Raw genomic sequence first — 23,916 nt, 5'->3', positions numbered from 1 at the left:
TGTACAGCTTGTGTGATCCTGGTCAAATCACTTCACTCTTCTGAGATTGTCTCCTCATGTGTAAAATGAGGGTTTTGGAACAGCCAGCTTTAAGGTCCCTTCCATGCAGGAGCCTCTACTTTAAACAGCCGAACTGAAATAAGTATGTCACATACTGCTTTGAAGGGGGAGAGGCATCAGTCATTTGAAGGGATAAATTTGAAGGGATAAATTATCCTTGTTTAAAAAAAAATATGAAAAACAGTCTTCAGGTTGGAGATCCTAGGGAGTTTCCTGAACATCCAGGGACCATTGAGTCCTGCCTCCTTGCCCTGTTTTTCAGTCATGGATGAATGTGTAAAGAGTGAGGGGTGTAGGAAGGGGAAGGGATAGGAAGTTAGAGCAATGTGAAACAACTTCTTTATTTCTGGGGCAAGTTTCCTACCTGGAGCCAGTTTGGGCTTGGCTCCTTTCTCCCTGGCCCTTTCCCAAGGCCATGGACTTGTCTCTTGCCTCAGTTTTTGACCACCTGGTTACCATGAAGATATTTCATTCCTTCAGTCAGTATTTTGGTCCTAGGCACTGAGGGGGCAGCTGGGTGGTGCAGTGGATAGAGCATCAGTGCAGGAGTCAGGAGGACCTGACTTCAAATCTCACCTCAGACACTTGACACTCACTAGCTGTGTGACCTTGGGCAAGTCACTTAACCCCAATTGCCTCACCCTGGGTCATCTCCAGTCTTCCTGATGAATATCAGGTCACTAGATTCAGATGGCTCTGGAGGAGAACAGCCCTCCTTCACTCAAAACAAAGTCAAGTGCAAGTCACGTCATCATTTCTCTGATGGCATGGTCTTCTTCAGCAACGAAGGACTAACACACACACCTAGGCACTGAGGTAGAGTCATAGAAAGGAGATAATTCTGCCACTTGGTGACATCTCTGATATTGTCCCCTCAAAGGCCCAATTTCAGGGGGGAAGGGGGAGTGATTCTGGACTTGTTCCTGCTTGAATAAGGAGGGTAACCATAGTGAATAGACCCAGTTTTTCTGAAGAATATAGGGCAAAGCAATGGGCCAACAGTAATCAGTATTTCCTCTCAGATTATCCCCCATTCCCTTACCCACCCAAAGGGAAAATCAGCTATTCCCTGGAGTCACAGTAGGCCCCAGAAATGTTGGTCTCCCTCTGTTCTCTATTGAGGGGCAGCTAGGACAGATCCAGGCAATTTGGAAGGTTAGGATGGAGATAGAACAAAGCAAGTGGTCATCTTCCTTTCTTCCTGGTAGCAACTAGATTATTTAGTTCTGCATTCAGGTTTCTGGCAGGTGAGCCTAAGATTTGTTTTCCTGTATTGTTTCAAGGGGTGTCAAGGTAGTCCCACATATTCAAAAGCTGAACTGAAGGATGGAATGAATGGAGGGTAGGCATCCCTGGGACAAGGGGTTTCAATGGAGGCCTATGTAAAAGAGGTGGTCATGATCACTGAAGTAAGGTGTGGGACAAATTGTCTCCTGAGGGAAAAGTCTCAGCATTGCCAGTTGGAAGATGACCTAGTAGACACAGTATGTGCTAGAAATAGCACTGAACAGGGAATCAGGAGACAGAATCATAGACTATTAGGGCTAGGAGATTTTAAAGATTATCTAGCCCTAAACCTTCATTTTACATGAGGGAAATCAAGGCCTTGAAGAAGTGAAGTGACTTATTTCATGTGTGATTTTGTTGTAGACCTTTCTTCATGTCCCCAGTGCTTAGCCCAATGTCTGGCACATAGCAGGTACTTAATAAATGCTAGCTAACTGACTCATCCAAAGTTAGACAACTAGCTAGTAGTAGAGGCAGGATTAGAACCCAGGTCTCCTGACTTTTGGTCCTCTACACTATCTTAAAAAAAAAAAAGGGAAGTTTTTCCTGGATTAGCTTCAGTCTCCTCATGGGTAAAATGAAGGGTCAGAGCTCTTCCCTAGAAGGCAGATTACCTTCCAGCTGATTTTCTAAGTATAGAGCAAAGCCAGAGGTCCCACAGCAGGTAACGATCCTAGCATGGAACTCCTGGACCCATGGGATCCTTGGTTTTGAACAAAAACCACACGTTTTGCATTTTTACAGTACAAAACTGAGTAAAGAAATCTTCACTCTGGGATTGTCGGGGTAACGAGTTCAGCAAGATCCCTCCAGGGTAACAGGAATCTAGTAGTTCCAATGTACAAAATTATCTTTTAATAATTTTGTTCTCTTTAAATAAAAATAAAATACAATCATAAAATTAGATCTTTTTTTTTCACTCCCCAACTCCTTTCCAGACATATGTGTGGAAAAGGTAAGGTTGTAGGAAAAATCTTTAAAATTGTTGCACCAGGAAGTCAGTTTCAGGAGGGAGCGGAATCGTTGGCCAGGCCAATCAGCCAATCTCTCCCTCCATTGCTTCTTCTTTTCCCTTCCCCTCCCCCTCCCCAATCTCCCATTTTCCCTTTCAGCTTTTGACCAAATCGGGGGTTATGGCCAGTTGGAGGCGACTTACTTACAGGCGGTGCCAAACAAGACCATCCCTAACACAACATGCCACCTGCCCCGGACTGATGCCATGCACATGTTCCGAGATCCCCACACTGCAGACCTCCCATGGACTGGGATGACCTTTGGTCTAACCATCATGGCCACCTGGTACTGGTGTACTGATCAGGTAAATGTAAACATCACATACCCACTTTCTGCCCCTTATGTCATATGTACAACAAATGCAGTTCCCCCATCTGAGGTCCAAGCAGCATGGTTTAAGAATACTTGCATTATCAGAGTCTAGTCTCAAGAGCTCCAATGAAAGGAGCAAGCAGCTCTGGGCTGAGCAAGGTGAGGGAGAGTAAGCTGGCTTGCTTTAATCCTTGTGGCTTGTGGGTCCTGGGGCCCTCCGTCGGGAATCGGCAGAGGCCCATGGGCCTCCCCCTGACCTATTCCTGAGGATTTTGTTCTGTGATAGTTTGGAGAGGGGGATACCAAATGGGGTCGACAGCTCCTCCCGGCTCCCACTTTCAGCTGGGCTGCCTGGGGTTCTAGCAGTCCTCAGGTTCCTGTCTGGGGGGCCACTTTTGGTCTGCCAATAGCGTGAGCCCACTGTTGCCGGCCCGGACTTCTTGGTGGGGTGCTGGAAGCCATCCGATGCATGGATGCCATCCCGTCGGTATTTAGGAAGCTCTGGGTTCTTTGCTGACTGCTGGAAGCTGCCCTTGTCCCTGGTCCCAGGGGCAGGTCGCTTATCCCCATAACGGTAGAACTGCTGGCCCTGGGCAGGGGTAGAGAGCAGGAACAAGAGAGAAAGTTTGTAAGAAAATTCAGGGAAGGCAAGAAAACTCCCTTCAACCTCAAAGACTGCGATGAGTGGGAAAGCACTGGTTTTGGAGTCAAAAGATCAGAGTTCACCTTCTGCCTCAATACTTAAGAGTTATACGACCCTGGGAAAGTCAGGAAACCTACTGGAGAGTCTCGGTTCCCTCAATATTCCCATCACTTCCTGAAAGGGTCGCCATGAGGAGAGTGCTTTGTAAACTTAAGTGTATTGTTATTTTTACAATTAAGGGAAAGTAGCTGGGTATTTTGTTTCTATTCAGGGTTGGAGTTCTTAATATTTTTTGTGTCATGGACTCTTGGCAGGAGTTTGGTGAAGCCTCTGGATCCCTTCTCAGAATAATGTTTTTGAATGCATAAGTTTACAAAGGAAACCAAGTATAATGAAGTGAAGGTATCAAAAACTTTTTAAGTCAAGGGACCCTGTTAAAGAGCCCTTGATTTTAGGGATTTGATTCTCAGCTCCATGACCTCAGGCAACTTATTTAACCTCCATCTGCCTCAGTTTCTTGTGGCTGTAAAATGGGGTTTGGGGTGATTGGGAGGTGGGAAATCCACATTATATTTTCAACTCTGCACTAAATAGCTGTGTGACTTTGGGCAAGTCCCTTTCCCCCTTTGGGACTCAGTTTCCCAATGAGTAAAATAAGACTGGATGAAACGACTGTTGAAGTCCCTTCTGGCTCTAGTATTTTCTGTCTCCAATTTCACATTTAGCTACTTTTGATCAGTTTTTCCTGAATGTGTGAGGGTAACAATGACTAGATCTGGCACAGCATTGACTGCAAAAAAAAAAAAAGAGTTTCCAAGGTAGGGTAGAGATCAATCTAGGTGGGTGGGAGATGGACCAGGAGGAGAAAGTGGTTCTCCTGTTAATGTCTATGAAATGAGAAAATGGCAGCAGGAGCAGTTGATGTCTGGGGGTAACCTGGGTTTCTAGTCCAATTCAAACTTTTCCTAGAGGTCACTTGACTCATTTCACAACATGCCTCATCTTGTCATATGCCTTGAGATCCTTGGCCTCAACCTGGCCTCTCTAAGTTTAATCTCATTCAGGTGATTTTCCCATGGAGGCCAAATGAGTCAGCATTCCTTCAGGGTTGACTACCTGGCCAGCACAAGGGAGAACTGCTTCGGAGACAGAAAGGCTCACCCACTGGTACCAGTTCTGGTTCTTTGCAAATCTGAAGGCTTAAGGGACCAGACTGACTGACTCCATCTGGCTGAAACTAGGGCAGCTCACTTATTCCTCCCAACCTTGGATTTCAGAATTGAAGTCCTAGAGTAAGGGTGAGGTATCAAAGGAGAGGGAGCATTGGTCTCAGACCAAGCATAGATTCAGAGAATTCCAGAGCTGGACAGAATCATCTAGTCCGGGGATTCTCAACCTCTTTTGTGTTCTGGCAGAAATCTGGGGAAACCTATATATAGACTCCTTCTCAGAATACTATTTTTAAATGTAGAAAATAAAATACGGAGGATTATAAAGGAAACCAATGACGTTGAAATGTAGTCAACAAATTTTTTTTAAAAAGTTTGCAGATCCCAAATTAAAAAACCCTGACCTAGTCCAAACTCCTCATTGTACAGGTGAGGACATGAAGCCATCAGGAGGAAGCTGATTTGCCCAAGGTCACAAAGAGAGCTGGGGAAAGGTCAGAACTAGAACTCAGGTCTAGTATGTATTCTGTATGCACTATAGCTAAGCTGAACCTTATGGCCCAGGCCTATGCAGTTTTTACTAGCTCCCTTTCTCCAAGATCCCCCCAGTTCAGAAGGACCCAGCACTTCCTAGGACAGGTATAAACCAAAGGTTATAAACCTTCAGACTGCCTGATGTTACTGAATACCGTGCCAACAGTTTGGCTAACAGAGACATAAGCCAAGGTAGCGGCAAAGAGTCATTAGTAGCCTGGGAGGCAGGGAGAGGAGGAGAGTAAACACTTGGATGAGACATGTACACTCATACACTTGGGCAGATGCCCAGTGTTCCAAACATTCTAATTTTTCCAAGTCAACCAGGCTAGAAACAATCACAAAACAGAAGGTGTGTTGACACTTCCTATGTATTTTCTGCCATCTGCAACTCCACCTGACCTTAACCCTTTGGGGGGGCGGGTAATAATAGTAACTGCTTATATTTATATAGCTCTTGCCAGTTTACAAGTAACTTTATTGTACTGTCCTGTATGACATGGTACAAAGGGCACTGAAGTGGAATCACACAGGTCTGAATTTGAATCCTCTCTTTGTGAGATACTACTATCTGACACTGAGTAAGTCAATTAACCTCTCCAGGTCTTGATTTCCTCATCTGTAAAATGAGGGAAGGTCCCTTCAAAGTCTTGCTCTTTTTGTAACCCAAGGATCATGCACTACCACCAACCTTGAAAGCACATAGTTATCTTTTACAGAGAAGACAACTGAGGTTCAGAAAGGCAAAGGGGTTGAGCTGGGGCTTGAACCCAGGTTTTCTGATTCCAAATTCACTATACCATACACTACTGAGGCAATACTTTGATAGATGTTTTTAAAAATCTCTCCCTACAGTTCGGAGGTAAGTAGGGCAGATCACATTAGCAGTGTTGCATAATAGATGAAGGACTACACTTGGAAGTCAGAGTTCAAATCCTACCCCAGATACTTAAGTGCTGGGTGTCCCTGGGCAAGTCACTTAACCTTTCTCAGCCTCAAAATCCTCATCTATAGTAACAGCACCTACCATGCAGGGCTGTAAGAGGATCACAGGTGGAAAGCACTTTGCAAACTTCCAAAGGGCTTTGTAATTGTTAGCCATTATTATCATCTCCATTTTATTGACAAGGACACTGAGGCTCTAGAAGGTTAAAGCCAAGGCCCTACAGCTAGTAAGTAGCATTTTAGGGATTTAAACCCAGACCTCTGACTCCCAAGTTCTGTTCTTTCTACTTCATCACATTGCCTTAGACCAGCGATTCTTAGTGTGGTCTCAGGAGCCCTGGGAGTTGCCAAAATCCTTTCAGAGGGTCCATAAAGCCAAAACTATTCTCATAATAATATAAAGACATTATTTGCTTACTAAAATATTGCCCCTATTTCTAATGATATATCTGCCTGAGGCTGGATTTCCTTCATAAACTTCAATCAAGATGACAGACTGCAATAGACTGAATGCAAAAGTGAAAATAAGAATCTAGTTGTCTTCTATTAAACCAGACATGAAAGGGATTTGCAAAAATGTATAAAATAAAATCATTCTCCTAACTAAATATTCTTGTCTTAGAAAATAAACTTATTTTTCATAAAATATTATTGATGTTAACATGTAGCAGGCTTGTTATTAAATTATTAATAATTTTAAATAATTATCAGTTAATGTCTAATATGATAATAGGCATAACCCACAAAGATAAAAAAAATTGTTTGAAATCTTTAATAATTTATAAGAGTGTAAAGGAGTCTCGAGACCAAAAAGTTTGAGAACTGCTTCCTTAGAAATTAGCCATCACTTTCTACTTGTTTCCTTATGTACACATACTTCTGAGATACTGTCAGCAAACAGTCATAACCACCTTCCTTACTTGTAAACTGAAACCTGATCCTGACAAAGGCTCACCTTCCTAGCATTGCTGGTATTTCCCATAGGTAGCATTTTTGATGAGTTTCTTCTCCTTACCTACCTTTGATTTCTCTAGGGTATTACCCAACCCAAAGTCATCCTCTGAATTTTCTGGTTTTTAGATCATTTAAGGTTGCTAGACTGGGCCCCTGATCTTTGCAACCAGTACCCTTGAGGAGAAACATGTCAATACCCTAGCTGAAGGAGTATACTGGTAGTGGAGTAGGTGGCTAGAGAATTCTCCTTGAATACTGGGCCCAAAGAACTTTGGGCTCACCCAAAGAAGGATGATTGCTAAATTAGCCAGTGGCTGGGCAAACCCAAAGAGGCTGACAAATGATGCTCTTTCAGTGTTGCTTATCAAAAAGGTGAAGTTCTTTGAAGGATACTAGGATGGATGATTTGACCTGAAGGGCTTGTTATTCCAAACCTCCTATTTTGGTGAGCTAAGAGCACCCGTCTAAAGACCTAAAGAATATTACGCTTGATGGTAAAGGAACTGATTGTTTAACAAACACAAATTTTACATCCAAATGAACATCATCCTTCACCACAGGCTTCTGAAGAGACTGCTCACTTATTGTGCTGCCTTGGCTCAGAAGGAATCTGAAAACCAGTCTGAGAGTGGGGCTATTATTGGAAGTTTTCTTCCCTGGAGCTAAACCTTTGAGGACATGTCTGATTTGAGGACTCAGTCCTTTAGAGACCAAGACTAGAGACCATGATGGATTTCTGTTGTCTGGGGTAAAAAAAAAATAAAAATTACAAAATGAGGCATGATCATGAAGTCACAAGACTGGGTTTCTGTTGAGAAGCCCTGAGGGCTGTTCACAAAGAGAACTTCCAACCATTTCCTGGCAGCAATATTTGGACCTGTGCAGCTTCCCTAAGGGCCTGCTTTGATAGAAAACCTCCATTTATATGCATAAGCTGTGATCTGTTTGTGTCCTTCCCTAGGATGCGGCCCCCAGGGCTGCCAGAGATGGCAGGCCCCAGAGCACCATATATTCTGGGCTCAGAAATGATGGCCTATGCTCACTTTTATGCATGCTGGGGCCTCTGTGGGTGCCAGGGAAAAGTCACACTGTGGCCAATCCACTAGAGGCTGCAATGGACTTTTGGAAGCTAAAGAACAATGGTCTGTGATGTTAATGTGAGGAAGAGGGGGTGGGGCTGGAGGGGGCAGACTTCTGAATCTTAGGATGGACCTCCATGTTCTTCCTCTGTCTGGGTGAATTTTCTACAAGGACCAAGTCCTTGATGCCAGCCTATGTCCTACAACATCCTTTTCTCCCCTACTTTTCCCCCCCAGGTCATAGTACAGAGGTCCCTTTCTGCCAGGAACCTGAACCATGCCAAAGCAGGATCCATCCTTGCCAGTTACCTAAAGTTGCTACCCATGGGCCTCATCATTATGCCAGGCATGATTAGTCGGGCACTATACCCAGGTATGGCACCATCTGCTTTTTCCTTTTGCGACTCCGCCCTGTTGGGCTGGGAGTGTCTAGTACCAGGCTGGAGACATGGAGTGAAGGTATGGAATCAGAGGACCTTGGAGGTGGGCAGGACAACAGACTGCAGGTGATCTGTGTGATTGCAGATGGGCCACTTCCCTTCTCTACCTCAGTACTCTTACTTATTCAATGGAGGTCACAAAAGAAATCAGAAAGAATGAGAAAGATAGGAGGGAAGCCAAAACAGCCCCTTTTAAATGGTTCTATTTAAGATGAGGTGCGCATCAAATGAGATGCACCTTAAACATCTGGGGAACATAGGAACTTTCCAGAACCCTTGGGGATGTGAGGAAAGAAAGGCTTGAGGAAACCGGCAGATGGATTCTAAGCTGGGAACCTTGGGGCCATCTCCTCGTGCACCTGAAGACACCATCCTACCTGGGTTGCAGGGCTAGCATAAGCCTTGTTGCTGTCACGCTGGGGGCCCCTTCCCAATACATGTTTAATTTCCACTTTGCCGCTGCTTCTCTTCCTGCCATACTCATCCTCTACCCCTGAGCTCTGCAGCCACTGGGGGCTCCTCAGGGGACTCATGAAGGTTCCCCGGCTCATGTGGGGCTCACTCAGTTTCCTGTATAGCGGTCGTGTATGACCAGCCCCATTGGGGATGTGCTCAGAGTGGCGCCTCCGGAGTTGGGCAACGTTGTCCCTCACCTCAAAGTATTCATCTGACACAGAGGATGCTGCGGATTGTCGGTGGCGGCTGTTGGTGGAGCCACCTGAGAAACTGTCCTGGTCACTAATGGTCACATAGTCATCATCGTCATCCTCGTCCTCTTCTATATTGACCCCATTGGGAGTCCCTGGAGAGGGTGGGTCCTGGTCCTCTGTGGACAGCTGCCGGAGCAGCTTGTGGTGCCCAGAGTTCTCATGAGGTCTGTATGTCGTACCATTTGATGGCCCTTCTTGCTGGAGTGGTTCCTCTTCCTTGGGTCCCTCAGCCTGGCAGCCTAGACTATCATCATATGAGTTGCACTTGGTGAGAAAGACATGGACTGTCCTAGGCTTAGGGACTGGGGGCTTGATCTCTGTGTATTCTTGGTCATGTCTATCCCGGAGATGGCAGTTCTCAGCCAAGGTGGCAAAGACCCCTTGGTCCCTATCTTTGTCTATTGTGGTGGGAACATCTTTTGGGCTGAGCTCTTCATGGGGTGAGGCAGGCAGGTCCTTGGTCTCTTCCACAGTTGCAGGAGGGTCAGGAGGTGGGGCACCTACAGGGCTAACTACCTCCTGGCTCTGCCGCCTTTGTAGCAGCTTGTACTGGGCAACAGCCTGGGAGGAAGAGTCACAGATCTTGATTCGGTTCATTTGGCTGGGCTGTGGATTCCACACATTAGGGTCAATGATGTTAATGTAGCCTAGTATGTCACTGCCGGGCTCAGGGTCTGGCTCCACCCATGTGGGCAGGTAATCAAACATGTTGGCACGCTCCATGTTCAATAGCCCTGGGTGGATGGGTAGGGGCTGCTCTAGGAAGTCATTAGGCCGTTCTGCCAGCTGGTTCCCCACCAATACCTTCCCCTTGCCATCAGATTTCTTGCCCAGCCCACTCTCCTGCTTCTCAGAAGAGGCCTTGGCAATCTCATCTGCACTCTTGGCTTTCACCAGAGCATACTTGGGGTTTATGAGTTTCTTGGCTACGGTGCCTGATGGAGCCAATGGGATGACGGAGGGCAGGATGATAGGCTCAGGCTCAGGCTCCTTCTCCATGGGGACTGTTTTAAGGCTGACCCCTTGAGACATGAGGTACAGCTCTTGAAACTGCTTGTCAAACATCTCTACTACCTGGCCTGAGAGGACAGAAATCACATTCCGGTCTGTCCTGGCTGCTGACCATGTGAAGCTAGAATGGAAAGGAAACAGAGTTAGTTAACAGTATGGAGATATATCTAAATGGCTAGGCACTGTACTTTTCTTTGTCTTGCCTCTCGCTACCTTCTCTATGTCCCAAGAGACCCCTTTGTCAGTAAATAGTCCAAGCTCTTAGAGACAGTGAGAAAAATCTCTCTTAGAAGGGTTACTGTCTTGCAAATAACTCAGGGAAAATAAGTTAACATTAGGGGAAGAATAAAGAATGCAGTTTAAATTTATTTTGATATTGAAATCCTACACTATTAGAATAGGAAGTTCCCTCAGAGGTTATCTAGTCCAGTTAGTCAACAAGCATTTAATAAATGTTCACTATGTGCCAGACACTCTGCTAAGTCCTGGAGACACAAAAAGTGGCAAAAACATGGCCCCGGCCCTCGAAGAGCTCATGTTCTAACAAAAGGGATAAAGTGCAAACAACTACTTACATACAAGAAATATACAGTGAAAACGGAAGGTCATGTCAGGGGAAGGTATTAGCATGGGATGAGAAAAGGAGGACCCGGGAAGCCAGGGAAGCTGAGAGTTTGAGTTAAGAAGTGAGAGCAATGCTAGCTGCCATGATGGACAGTCAGGGCAAATGCTCAGAGTCAGAAAATTGAGTGTGACAAGTGGGAAATAGTCCAGTGTACCAGGAGCGCAGAGTGAACAGCAGAAATGGCCCAATCAATGCCATTTTATAGAAAAGAAAATTGAAGCCAAGAGAGGGAAAAGCACTTGACTAATGTCACACAGGGCCCAAGTCCTCTCACTCAAAATCCATCATGAACTGTACTGAAACTCCCTCATTTAACAGAAAGGAAACTGAGGTCCAGGGAAGGGAAAGGATTTGCAACTTCATCAAAAATCTACTTTGTGGCAGAGTCATGACTAAAAGCCACTGAACCACACTGCTTAGGTACTTCCTATAGGGAAAGAGAGATCAGTGCTGGGAGGGGAGGGGAATGCTGTCCCTCTGTATCTGCAAGGTTGATGTAATGAGAACATCAGCTTGTCTCTCTAGGGCCTCCCTTTATCATAGTGTTTGCTACTGTTTATATAAAAATCCTGTCACAATCATAGTCTTCTCATGTATGGCACAGGGAACAGTCAAGAACAAAGACTATTTGAATAGATCTGGCAAGATGACTGTGAGCTGATATCCTGTCTATAAAAGTGAATTACTGGCCAGGACACCTCAGCTCTTACTATGCTCTAGATCATCCCCATAAGGACTACCTGGGGCTACTCTGACTTTCCTGGGCCCCTTGCCTACGGCAGATACAGCTAAATGCAGCATAGCAAGCACTCTGCAAAGGGAGAATTGGATTCTAGTCCTGGAACTATCATCGGTGCACGTACAACCTGGAGGAAGTCACTGTAAGTTCTCTGGGCCTCACTCCTTCATCTGTCCAACAGGGACAATAGTTTAAATCCTGCCTCTTTCACAGGGTTGTTGGAATAATTATCTAACCATGTTGGTGGAAGTATTTCCAAAGTATAAGTCTCTACATAAACGGGAAGCATTCCTCAAACAGGTCAGGAAAACAAGGACTACTTCCCCCTTCCTTTCCACCCTTATTGATCTGAGAGAACACTGAATACATACACCCACATCCCATATCCCAGAAATGTGGTGCAGATGATGACAGAAGGTGGGCTCCTCAAGAAAAGACATGAGATCAGCACAAAATAAGAATCAATGTCTGGAGATGGTGTCAAGGAGCCAGGCTTGGCTGGTGGAGCTCAGACATCAGCAACTTTGAGAAACTGGGATGCCTTCATTGAGACTTTCCCAGGATAGGAATGTCTAGAGTGTTGCAAGAGCAGATTAAAAGTACAATGAAAGCCTGGTGCCAGGGCTCAAGCTGAAAGAACTTGGGGGGGGGGGGGAGGGAGGGAGTAAGGAGGAGTCGCTGTGACATGGGAAAGCTCATCTGTCCCCAGCCCAGACTCCTTGTCAGCAGACACTCCCACCCCCAGTGCTAATCTTCACATCCCCTCTCACGTTTTTATAGTTTTGAAAAACTAGCTCTGTGAGAAGCAGGCTCAAAGAATCAGAGAAAATACCACCTGTAGGAGCCACACATTGCTCTGTCACCATCCACAAACATGAATTTCTGGGCCAAGGCTCCCTTGAACTTGGTAGCGGAACGTGTGAAAAATTCGGTTCCTCCAATGCTCCGGACTCTCAGGTTCTGTAGGAAGAAAAGAGAAGCTGAGATGGTGAATTAAAGGACACCGAGTTGGTCCCAAAGGCCTTCAAATCAAATGGGAGAATTGGTATGAAAGTGCTTTGAAAAGCAGTAGGTGCAGCATAGACACCGGGCTGTCAAGCTGGATATCTTGTGCCTGTCATCTGTCTCAGCTGGAGAGCCAACAAAGGCTTTCTAGCTTTGATCTATTGGTGCAACTGTTAGTTGAACAGCAGCAAACACTATGACAGAAGAAACGGAGTATCAGCTCCTACCTGGACTACTGCAATGGCCTCCTAGCTGACCCCTCTGCCTCCACTGGCTCCCTTGCCAATCTACCTATGTTCATTTGTTCCTGATTCCTCTTCTACAGTGTCACTCCTTGGCTCCCAAACCTAGAAAGGCTCTTCAGTGGATACCGTACAAACTCCTTTACCTGCATTCAAAGTCCTCTACAATCTAACTCCAAACCACCACCCTAATTTTTTTTCTGGACCTGTAATTTCATTAGTGAAGCTATGTGGTACAGTGGATAGAGCACTGGACCTGGAGTTAGGAAGAACCAAGTTCAAATCTTGCTTGAGTTACTTAGTAGCTGTACAACCCTAGGCAAGTCACTTAAGCCTCAGTTTCCTCATCTGTCAAATGGGGATAATAGTAATAGCACCTACCTCCCAGGACTGTTGTGAGGATCAAATCAGATATCTATAAAGCACTTTGCAAACCTTAAAGCACTATATATTACTGTTAGAAAATCCCTCCACCAATATATCGGTGATAACATACAGCTTGTCAATTCACCTGTAACTTACAGTCAGAGAGCTGACTGGGGTACTGAAAGAGCCTCATTCACGATCACTGCCAGAAGGTGTCAGAAGCCAGACTCAAACCCTTGTCTTCCTATGAACATGTAGTAGTAGCTCCTTGGTACTATACACAGGCTCCTAGAGGGCTGGGACCATCTTGTTTTTGCATTCTCATCTCCCATGCCTAACATGCTGGAACATAGGAGTGTTTAATAATAAATGCACGCTGACTGACAGGTCACAAGATCAGCCCTCTCCCCATATGCCACATTGCCACTTTCCAATAATAACAGTATTAATAATAATAGCAGCTGACATTTATAGGTGATTTGAAGTTGGCAAAGTGCTCAGCCTACATGATTTCATTTGAATTTCATAAGAACCATGTGAGGTGGATGCTGTATTGATATTATCCTCATTTTACAGATGTGGTTAAATGACTTATCCGTGGTTCCTCGGCTGGTGTGAGAGATGGGATTTGAACCAGTGATTTATCCACCATGGCATGCACCTTTCTAACCTTATCTCCTACTACTTGATATTCACTCCCTGTTTTAAACAGGCTAAAACATACAATGTTCATTTCTACCTCTGACTTTCTACTGCCAGTGGACTCTCAATAGAGAATGTTTTCTCTTCCTTCTATTTATCTAAAGTTTTCCCATCCTTCAAGACTCTACTTGAGACCTGGAGGAACCCTTCCTTGCTCATTACAGCTCATACTGATATATTATTTCACTTCTTGTACTGAATTGTTCTGTTTCCCTTGTGTTAATTTTTGCAGCTAGAATACATGCCCCTTAAGACAGCTAACTGATTTAAAGAAGGGAAAATGTCAATTCTCAGTTAGTCAAGGGCAGATTCATCCATCAGTCATTTGTTCATTCCTTTATGCACTCATTCAAAAAAACACATTTATTAAGCACCTACTACATACCTTATTAGAGTTAAGTTCCTTACCGGGAACTCCTTATATTAATGAAATCAGAGGTCTGATTTTAAAAAAAGATACATAATCCACTGCATCGATATTATCCACATATTGTAATAACTTGGGAATAGTCAAGTGAAGTAAAATACTGCTTTCCCACCAATATACAGAATTCTACAGCACTGAGAAAGGTTTTCTGTCCTCAAAGAGCATACATTTTATTAGGGGGAATAAGATACGAACATAGAGAAATGCCATACAATACAAATAGGTCTGTGATAGGTACGTAAGACAAGAACAAAGATCTAGGAGGTCAGATAAGGAGATGAGGGAGGGAGGGATGACTTCCAGCTGGGTAGATGTTGTGAAGGAGTTGGCCTTTGAGGTGGACCTTGAAGGATAGGTCAGGAGTAGGGGAGGTTGGCATTCCGACTGTAGGTAATACATCCTTTGATCATTCTATTTCTCTGCTGTCTACTGAAGGGCTGTTTCAGTCCTTTTTAGAAGGAGGGGGAAAGAGGAGGCAAGCACTAGAAATAATCAGTTCTTGTGGGATGCCTGCAGATCACTACATTATCAACTTGGCTTACATTTGACAGCTGAAATTAAATTACTGGGTTCTCTGGGGATTTCGACAAATTCCTGCTAGTCCCAGGTCCTCATAGGGGATGATGTATATCTTTCCTCAGTTGGGGATGGACCCCCTCTGTACCAGTCCTCCACGGCACAGATAAATCCACATGAAATGTCCGAGCCCTGGTTTGTGTTGACTGTCACTCATGGTTGAAAGCATGCACAGGACCCTTATAGGTAACTAAGTATCTTGCCTTTTACCAACTTTTCCTCTGGCTTCCCACACAACTGCTAAAAAGTTATCTCTAAATGAAAAGATACAATCATGGACCTGAGTTCAAAGCCTGCCTCAGACACTTACTGGCTGTGTGACCCTGGGCAAATCACTTCACCGCTGTTCAGTCTCAGTTTCCTCATTTATAAGATGGGGGTAATAATAGCACAAGAGAAGGGTGGATTTTAACCTCAAAATCATAGGATGTTCAAGCTGGAAGGGATGTTAGCAATCACTTTACCTCCCTTGTTTTAGGGAGAAGAAAACAGTCCTAGAGAGGTGATACAATGAAGTCACAATGCTGGAAGTAACTAGAAGGGCAAAGACTAGATCTCGGGTCTTGAGATTCTTAGCTCTTTCAATTCCATCATGTCATCCACATGACCAGCCTCCCAAGTATGGCACAAATGCTTCAGGCTCCATCAATCCTCATGCCAAAATGAAGGTCTGCCCCTTCCTATACCCAATACCACTGGATTTTCCCATCCTACGGCTGATCATCTGTCTCGTTATGCTCATACTTTTTCTGGAAACAAGGGAATAAGATGTTGTCCTTAGGGAAGGCAGCGCATTCTCAGTGGGAACTCTGCCCACCTCCCACTCTTCCTGGCCCTCCAACTTTCCAGGGCTATCTGTTTTAAATGTCTTCTGTATATGGCAAGCAGAAAGAAGTGAGAAAGAATCGGAAACACTGTGAGTGGCTCCCTGAAGAGGCCCTTTCAAAATCATAAAGATATGATTAGATCTACAGTGCTTTAACGTTTGCAAAGTGCTTTAAATATATTTTTGCATTTGATCCTCACAACTCTATGACGTAGGTGCTATTATGGCTCCCATTTTACAGATGAGGAAACTGATGAGGCAGGCTTTGAACTCAGATCCATGATTATGCCATTTAAGATAGACAGAACTGTTTAGAAGCTGTGTGGGAAGTCAGAGGAATAGTTGGCAAAAAGCAGGACACTTCAGTCACCTGAAAAGGTCCTTCACATGCTCTCAACCACAAGGATCAAGTAGCTGTGGGTACTCCCACCACTGAAATGCAGCTCCTTCTGGGGAGGAGCTAGCTATCTTCCATTTACCTAGGAAATGAAAGTCAGCATATTGGTCTCTGTTTCGGGGATCTGACAGCAGCTGAATGTAACAGGACCAAAATATAGAACCCAGCTATGCTCCTCCTGCTGGGACTTGTGTTCACTCATAATGTCCTTTCTTTATCAGGGACACCTGATGGCACAATCAATCAATCAACCATCAAGCTTTTATTAGGTTTCTATAGGGTTGAAGGGGGCTTGAGGCCTAAGTGCTACAGACTGGCTTTGCTGGAGAATAGGATGGTGTGGCCATCAGAGGCCCCTGTGGTTTGTTCCAGACATGATGTAAGCCTTGTTTTGGTTGGAAATAGCTGTCCTCAGGTTCTGCAGGGGCTACAAGAGTAATAGGGCTAGTTCCAAAACTGATGTATCATCTCCTGACTCCAGGTGATAGTGAAAGAGTAATGTCACCATTGATCAATAGCTCTTCCTGGGTTTCTCTGAAGCTCTTCTAAATGTGGGAGGGTGGGACTAGTCCTGGAATAGATGGGCTTTCTTGTGGGGTCATGGAACTAGATTCTAAAAGTTAGAAGAAATCTTCAAAATCACCGAGTCCAACCTCCCACCCACTGTAAGAATCTCATCTGTAGCATAACCAGTATGTGAAAGGTCATACAGTTTCTGCTCAAACAATTCATGTAGCATAGAGTTTACTATGTCAGCTCAACAATTTAACTCAACAAACATGTTTTAGATGCTTACTATGTACAAAGTACTGTGCTCCACACTCAGGTGAACCTAGTATACAAGTCTCTGCTCTCAGGGAGCAGATCAGCGCCACAAGGTACTCTCCCATGGTCAGGCCAATCTGGTTATAAAATCTACCTTCCTGTCATTTCTAATTTGGGCCTTGACTGTCACTGGGAGCTAGCCACACAGAGGTGAACAGCCAGCATGCCTTCCCAAAGTCTTCCCGTCTCCAAGCTAAATGTTTCAAATTTAATCAATCAATCAATCAATCAACAGACATGTATTAAACACCTGCTCTGGGCTAGGCATTATGTCAAGCTCTTTCAAAGATATTCCAATGACATGAGTTCCAGATTCCTCACCATCCTGATTACCCTCCTGTGAACATCCCACAGAACCTCACAGCTGGAGGGACCTTAGAGGTCAGCTATGTCTAAACAACAAGCCCAAACTATTGAGAAAAAAATTCACTGCCTTGCAAAGAGGGCCGTGTGACCTCTGCACGGCTCTGTTCGAAGCGTTCCTCACTCCTCCCTCTGGAGCCAAGCAGAATAAGCTGAGTCTCTCTTCCCACAAGACAGCCCTTCAACACTGCTCCTCAACCATCTGCTAGGAAGCTGTTATGCTGTCAAACACTGACGATGTGTTTTAATTATTTAACATTTATCAACTGTTTATTACATGCAAAGGAATGTGCTGTGCTAGTTACCAAAGGGCAGCGTGCTGCCTAGTGCGGTACGGAGTCAGAAAGACAAAGGTGAAATTCTACTTCAGATAATGCTTAGCAGATTCAGGAGATGTATCCAGGACTCTTCTCTTCAGTCCCCTCAAATTCTTCTAACACATTCCGGAGTGGATTCCAAAAGGGGCACCCCGTGACCCTGTAAGGAACATGTAGATAAGTGGACCTGTTTTCCCTGAGCTCACATGTCTCCATGGCTTTGAGTGAGCAGGGCAGGGAGTTAGCTGGCTTTCATCCAAGGCAATTAGCTTTGTGACTTTGTACCAGTCAGGGAACCTCACTTAGAGGTTGGAAGTAGAAACAAAGCAGATCTGGGAAGGGATTTACCAGACGTGTGTTGCTGCCACTGTTACAACCACAGAACAGACTCCTATGTGTCATGCTCAGCATTTGCCTGTCATTTCTTGAATATCTGTCCTATAAGAGAACACCCAAGCTGTCAGGAAGCAGGAGAGTTTGGAGCTAAGCCTCTTCTCTGAACGATGGGCTTCTCCTCTTAAAAAAAAAAAAAAAACACAAGGAGAAGGTACTTGTGTAGAGCTGGCCATTGGCAAAATGGGGAGGTGTTTGGTCTTGGTCTCTTCTCACTTTTTCTCTTCCTCTATTTCCCCTCCTTTCCCGCACTGGTGGCTTTGGGGATCTCTCCTCCACCTATCAAGTTCAGCTCTCAGAGGGGATCTGCTGACACTCATTTCTGAGTCGAAGCGAATGACAATCACACACCGTGCACATTTGTACATTTTATTCCAGAGGGGTTTGCCATTTAAGACTTGTGTTTGTGGAATGAAAGTCTCCTTCCTATGGTAAAGGAGTTTCAGGTCTCACAGAGCAGGTGGTAGAGGGACTTTCTGGAGCACCCTCTTCCTTAGCCTTCCTTCTCCTGTCAGTCACTCCCCTACCTTCTCTCCCCACATAAGGCTGGCTGCATTAATGAGGTAATGTCTGCAGAACCTTCCAGCTTCTGAGAGGGGAGGCAAAAAGTAAACTTGGAGTACAAAGCAGTATTGTTAAGCTCCACCACACACATACACAAAAAAACCCCAAACCAAAAAACCATATTTCTTTCCAAAGAGGGGCCCCTACCATGAAAAAATTCATAGAATGATCAACTGACAAGGCACCCAACCAACAGGTATCCAAGGAAACCGTAAGAGACAAAAACAGCTGACTCTCTGCTAAGGTCTTCCCCTTTACAAACATACACTTCCATCCCTCCAAAGGGAAAAAGAAAGAAAGAACATATCTCAAATGGTTAACCTATTCTAACCTTCTGGAGCAATGAGATACACTGGATTGGACAATGGAATTCAGGACCGTGGGGGAGGTGGGGCACAGGTAGATCTTGGTGTTTGTGATAGGGAAAGGCAGGATGGAAATGTGACAAGAACCACTCCCTTCTAACTACTAATGATCCCAAATTATCAGACTATGTGGGCCTCGGCTTCCTCTGCAAGGCTAGAAGGGTAGAGCTGGTAGAACCATCTGCATCAGGCAGAAGGCAGGGCTGACAGTCACATCTAATTGCACAGAGGTGTATGCAGGGGCCCAGAAAAGCTTCTCATTAACTGCTGGTGGCTGGGAAGAAAAATCCAGGTTGCCTAATTCCCAGCTGGTGTTTTCTACACACCTCTTGTGTTCATGCTACTCAGAAACAGCTTGAGGCCATTGTATCCCTGTCTATCAAAACCATATTTAGTGGCTTTAAAGCCAGGGAGACCTGGAGTCAAGACCTGCCTCTGCCACAAACAAGGGGTGTGTGACCTTGGGCAAGTCGGATAACTTTCAATGCTCTAGGCCACAGGTGCCAAACCTCCCAAATCAGATTAAAATATAATTGGGAAATATTTAGCAAAATAAATAAAACAACAATAAATAAATAAACACACAAAACATAAATCATGTTGCGTTACAGATTTCTAAGTCAATACGAGGGCCTTCTGGGATCCATTTTTATTTGAGTTTGACACTACTGCTCTAGGCAACTCTCTGTTACGGATGTTTCCTCCCCTGGGAGTTCCTTATATCAGTGAGATCACAGGTGGAGTTCCTGTCTCCATGTAGTTGTCTCATGAACAGGTCTATCTAATCAGGGCCGCCTAAGGTAGTCAGTACTCACAAAGAGAGATAGGTCACGCAGACCTCCAATGCCAGTTTGCTAAATACATAGCCTTAATCTTGGCCTGAGTAACGCAGTTTTAGACCATGTTTTATTTGAGGGTCTAGGTCAGGACTCTAAATCACTTTGGATCAAGGGCTTGAGCCAATTATGCTTGAACCCAAAATCCAGAATGAGTTACGTTAATTTGCCAACCTCCAATATTCTTTTATAGAATCCAGATCAATGTGAGCCAGTATGAACAGGGACCAATCCTGGATGCTTTCTAATCAAACATTTTTTGTACCCAACTAAACTGACATCTCCTTTAGATTCCTTGCCTAGTACTATGTCATAAGCAGCCTAGGACTTCAAAAATATTATCTGATCCAGAGGTAAAGTATAGATGGGATAACTCAACAGGGGACAGGCTGACTTAGCAGGAATCGCAGGATTAAGGACCTATAAGTCCAGATAGCCTTATCTTCTCAGTTCACATCGTGACCCAAGGTAAGTTCTTTCTCCAGTTGATACTTTGATTTCCCTACTTGTGAAGGGAGACTGTGGTACCTCACTGAAAAACTACCATAAGATTCACCAGTTGGGACGTCTTAAAAGATTTGAGGCTTCACAGGTAAGGGCCTAGGTCAGTGGTTTCCCCAAGTCACAGCCAAGATTATAAAAATTACCAAAGGGATTTCATATAGATCTATACATCTACACATACTGTGTAAACTATTTTCAGAAAATCTTAAATCTTAAAGCTGTCTTTCTGAAGGCAAGTTGACTTGAGTCTGTCCGTTATAAATAACTTAGATCTCTAGTCCTAGAGATATCTAAAAAAGAGGACACACGTAAATAATGACAAGAAGGTGAGGGGGGGGACAGTGGAGGAGATTATAATTCTTCCTAGGCCTTTAGGTCCCACCTAGAACTTTTGTTTAAAGAAACCATATCAGGAGGCAGTTAGGTGGTGCGGTGGATAGATCACGTGCAGTGAAATCAGGAGGACCTGAGTTCAAATTTGGCCTCAGATGCTTACTAGCTGTGTGACCCTGGGCAAGTCACTTAACCCCAATTACCTCCAAAAATAAAAAGTTAAAAAAGTTTTTAAAAGAAGAAACCACTTTTCTCCACTTACATAGCTATCACTATATATCACTATCTCTTATGACCTCTCAGCTAAACTATTACAATAGCCTTCTAATTGGTCTTCTTGCCTCAAGAATCTCCTCATTCTAGTCTACCTTCCACCCAGCTACCAAAATGGTTCTCTTACAGCATGGATCTGACCATGTTACCACTTTGTCACCCCTCCCTCTCTCCACTCCCAACTCAAACTCTGTTGGCTCCCTATTGCTTCCAAGATGAAATATAACCTCCTGTGTTTGGTATTTAAAGTTCTTCACAACTTGGAACCTTCCTATCTTACTTGGCACTTACTATCTTACTACTACTTATATGTAACTTTCCTCCATGAATTCTTCAGTTCTGCCATACGGTCACCTTGGTGTTCCTTAAATAACACTCCATCTTTGTGACTTAGTACATACTGATTCCTATTATGGGATGTTTTCCCTCCTCAGCTTCACCCTGACTTTCTTGGATGACTTAGATCAAATCCAACTTTTCACATGAGGCCTTTTTCCCAGTCCTCCAAACTGACTCTGCCTTTTCATCTAAGGTTAATGTGCATCTTCTCCATGTCTTAACTTTTATGTGCCTTTTTATGTGGATAGCATCTCCCCTGTTAAAATGTCAGCTTCTTGAGGGCAGAAGCTGTTTTTTGCTTTTTCTTTGTATCCTCAGTGTCTAGCCTATACTTAATAAATTTTACCAACTATCTGAAAAGAAAGCTAGGGTATTGTTCCTGAAGAGAAACCGAAGACCTGTATATTCCTGTGAATCTAGGAAAAGCAGACAAGAGGAGTTATGGTTTGATATAGGCATCAGGATTAACTCTAGTGACCATATATTAGGGGGACATTGACAAAGAGAAACACTTTTGAAAAGGATGTCTTCTCTGCAAGTTAGGTTCCTATTAACATGTGCAGGCTGAGAGATTTTGAATTAATACTGGATAGAGTTCCCCTGGTGCCAATTATTTCTGCCAAAGCTCTTTTACTCAGTACCTCATTATGCAAAGCTCTGTCCAGGTTTTAGGGGGCACACAGTGGGAGACATAAGGCTCTCTGCTTGTCTTGTTGCTTACTATGACAGAGAGCAGAAATCTGTACGGCATGAAAGGGATGACGAATCCACTGAAGATAATGAGGAGAGACCATCCAATTCCCTCCACATGCTGCCCATGGTTCCCTCCCACTTTGTCTTCTCAGGGTCCCAACTAGATGAACTTGGAATCAGAAGGCAAATCTCCTCTCCCTCACCTGACATCTCTCTAGAGAACACTGGGAACTTGAAACTGGGACACAATAGAAATCTGGGCTGAAAAGGTTTTTTTTTGTTTTGTTTTGTTTTGTTTTTGACTGGAACAACTAGGCAGGAAAGAGCAGATGACTGAAGCTGGAGACTAACTGTTCCCTCAGAGCAGGACGTACAATGGCCAGACTATCATTCATCAAAGCCTGGATGATTTTGTTTCAAGAGATGGTCTTGGCTCTGGGGAAAAGCATCTAGCCATTCATGCTGCTGTCCCCATTTTTGTTCCTTCTTCCAAGGACAGGGAGTATCCCTGGCACCACCATCATCATCGTTATTATCATCATATGACCTCACACTCATACAGTTTACAATTTATAAAAAGCTGGCACCCCGTTCACTCCATTTGTTTCTCACAAGACCCCTGCCAGGAGACAAGGCTGGAACTGTTAGCTCCCCTTGTCAAATGGGGAAACTTAAGCTCAGAAAGGCTAAGTGAGTTTTCAAAGGTCAAGTAGCTAAGAAACAAAACAGACTGGATTTGGGGGAAGTGGGACAGCTAAGTGGCACAGTGAAGAATGCCAGGCCTAGAGTCAGGAAGACTCCTCTTCCTGAGTTCAAATATGGCTTCAGAGACGTATTTGATGTGTGACCCTGGGCAAGTCACTTAACCCTATTTGCCTCAGTTTCCTCATCTGTAAAATGAGCTAGAGGAGAAAACAGCAAAGCACTCCAATATCTTTGCCAAGAAAAAATAAGGTCACAAAGAGACACAACTGAGAAACGGCTGCATGACAACTGGGGGAAGTGAGTTTGCATATCTTGCATGACACATAATTGACCCTGGGCACAATGCCTTCTCAAGACCACAATCTGGGCTGGCAATAGATAAGCCAAACCTGCTGGGCCCTGATTTAATGTTATGGATCCTGAGCCAGGGCATCACGTGGCATGATTCTGTAACTAGACTCTTATCATCGCCCTGTGGGGGAAGGGACTCATTCTTTATTATGGGTGCATAGGTGATATTTGCTCTTTGAGGGTACCAAGTATAATTGCATCAAAGGGACCACATGCTGGAAATGAGACCAGAGACAGAAAAAAAGACCACTATCTGAGGGAGCTCCTTGTTGCAATGTCTACAAAGAGCAGAAGCAGGTGGCAGGTTGATAGTCAACTCCTCAAGAGCAGTAATGGTTTTCATTTTTATCTCTGTCTTCCCAGCTCTTAGCACTATGCTTGGCGCATAGTAGATGTTTATTAAATGCCTGCTCAATTGGGAAGAATATCAATGTGATTAAAGGTGCTATGCAGACAGAAGGAAGATGATGCCAGTGTTCCTTGTTTCTGTGGCCAGGTTGGCCTCATGGCTCCTCAGGGGGTTCCACTGTTTCAGAAATGGTCTGAACCATTGACAGCAGCTGACAACCTTCTAGTTCCTCTGTCCTCACACATGCCTCAGCACTCAGAAGCACTTCTGGCATAGTCTTATTTTCCCTTACAGAACTCAGCAGAAGGGAAGCACAAATAACAAGGGGAGATAAAAAAAGAACTGTGGTCTAGAAGTCAGGATGCTTGGGTCCTAACCCTGACACTAGTTCACTGCATGGTACTTTGGGTCTTGGTTTTCTCTGCAATAAAGCCATAAGGATTGAACTAGATGTTATCTAGGAGATCTTTTGGTTCTAGAAGTCTAAGATTCTGGAGATGATAGTGTCTTAGGGGAAGGGAGCCAGAGAGAGACAAAAGGAAGCCCAAAGAAACAGGAGAATGAGTGAAACAGAATGTTTGGGAGAGGTGAAGACCTTGAGGCTTGGCTTACAAAGAAAGAATTTTTCTGGGTTTCTGCTTCC

At 44.4% G+C, this 23,916-nt stretch overlaps 2 protein-coding genes across 4 annotated transcripts in view; one reads left to right on the top strand and one right to left on the bottom strand.

The window, feature by feature from the left end:
* The window catches only part of SLC5A10 (solute carrier family 5 member 10), a 176,147-nt gene that overhangs the window by 67,689 nt on the left and 84,542 nt on the right, over positions 1-23,916 (top strand). For both annotated transcript variants that reach the window (XM_072596857.1, XM_072596856.1), the window contains 2 exons: positions 2,460-2,665; positions 8,235-8,370. In XM_072596857.1, the coding sequence (XP_072452958.1) occupies positions 2,460-2,665; positions 8,235-8,370 (342 nt within the window). The remainder of the gene's footprint in view (positions 1-2,459; positions 2,666-8,234; positions 8,371-23,916) is intronic.
* Positions 2,180-23,916, bottom strand: part of FAM83G (family with sequence similarity 83 member G) — a 58,900-nt gene continuing 37,163 nt past the window's right edge. The window contains exons 4-6 of one of the 2 annotated variants that reach the window (XM_072596854.1): positions 12,358-12,482; positions 8,815-10,279; positions 2,180-3,262 (exon numbers count right to left, since the gene is read on the bottom strand). In XM_072596854.1, coding sequence (XP_072452955.1) covers positions 2,858-3,262; positions 8,815-10,279; positions 12,358-12,482 — 1,995 coding nt within the window. In that variant the 3' untranslated portion in view covers positions 2,180-2,857. The remainder of the gene's footprint in view (positions 3,263-8,814; positions 10,280-12,357; positions 12,483-23,916) is intronic. The other variant, XM_072596855.1, reaches the window with a different exon arrangement.

Source organism: Notamacropus eugenii, chromosome 3 (assembly GCF_028372415.1).
Source record: "Notamacropus eugenii isolate mMacEug1 chromosome 3, mMacEug1.pri_v2, whole genome shotgun sequence".
In the NCBI taxonomy this organism is placed as follows: Eukaryota; Metazoa; Chordata; class Mammalia; order Diprotodontia; family Macropodidae; genus Notamacropus; species Notamacropus eugenii.
The sequence above is the reverse complement of the archived record's forward strand: the minus strand, read 5'-3'. Positions and strand labels throughout refer to the sequence as shown.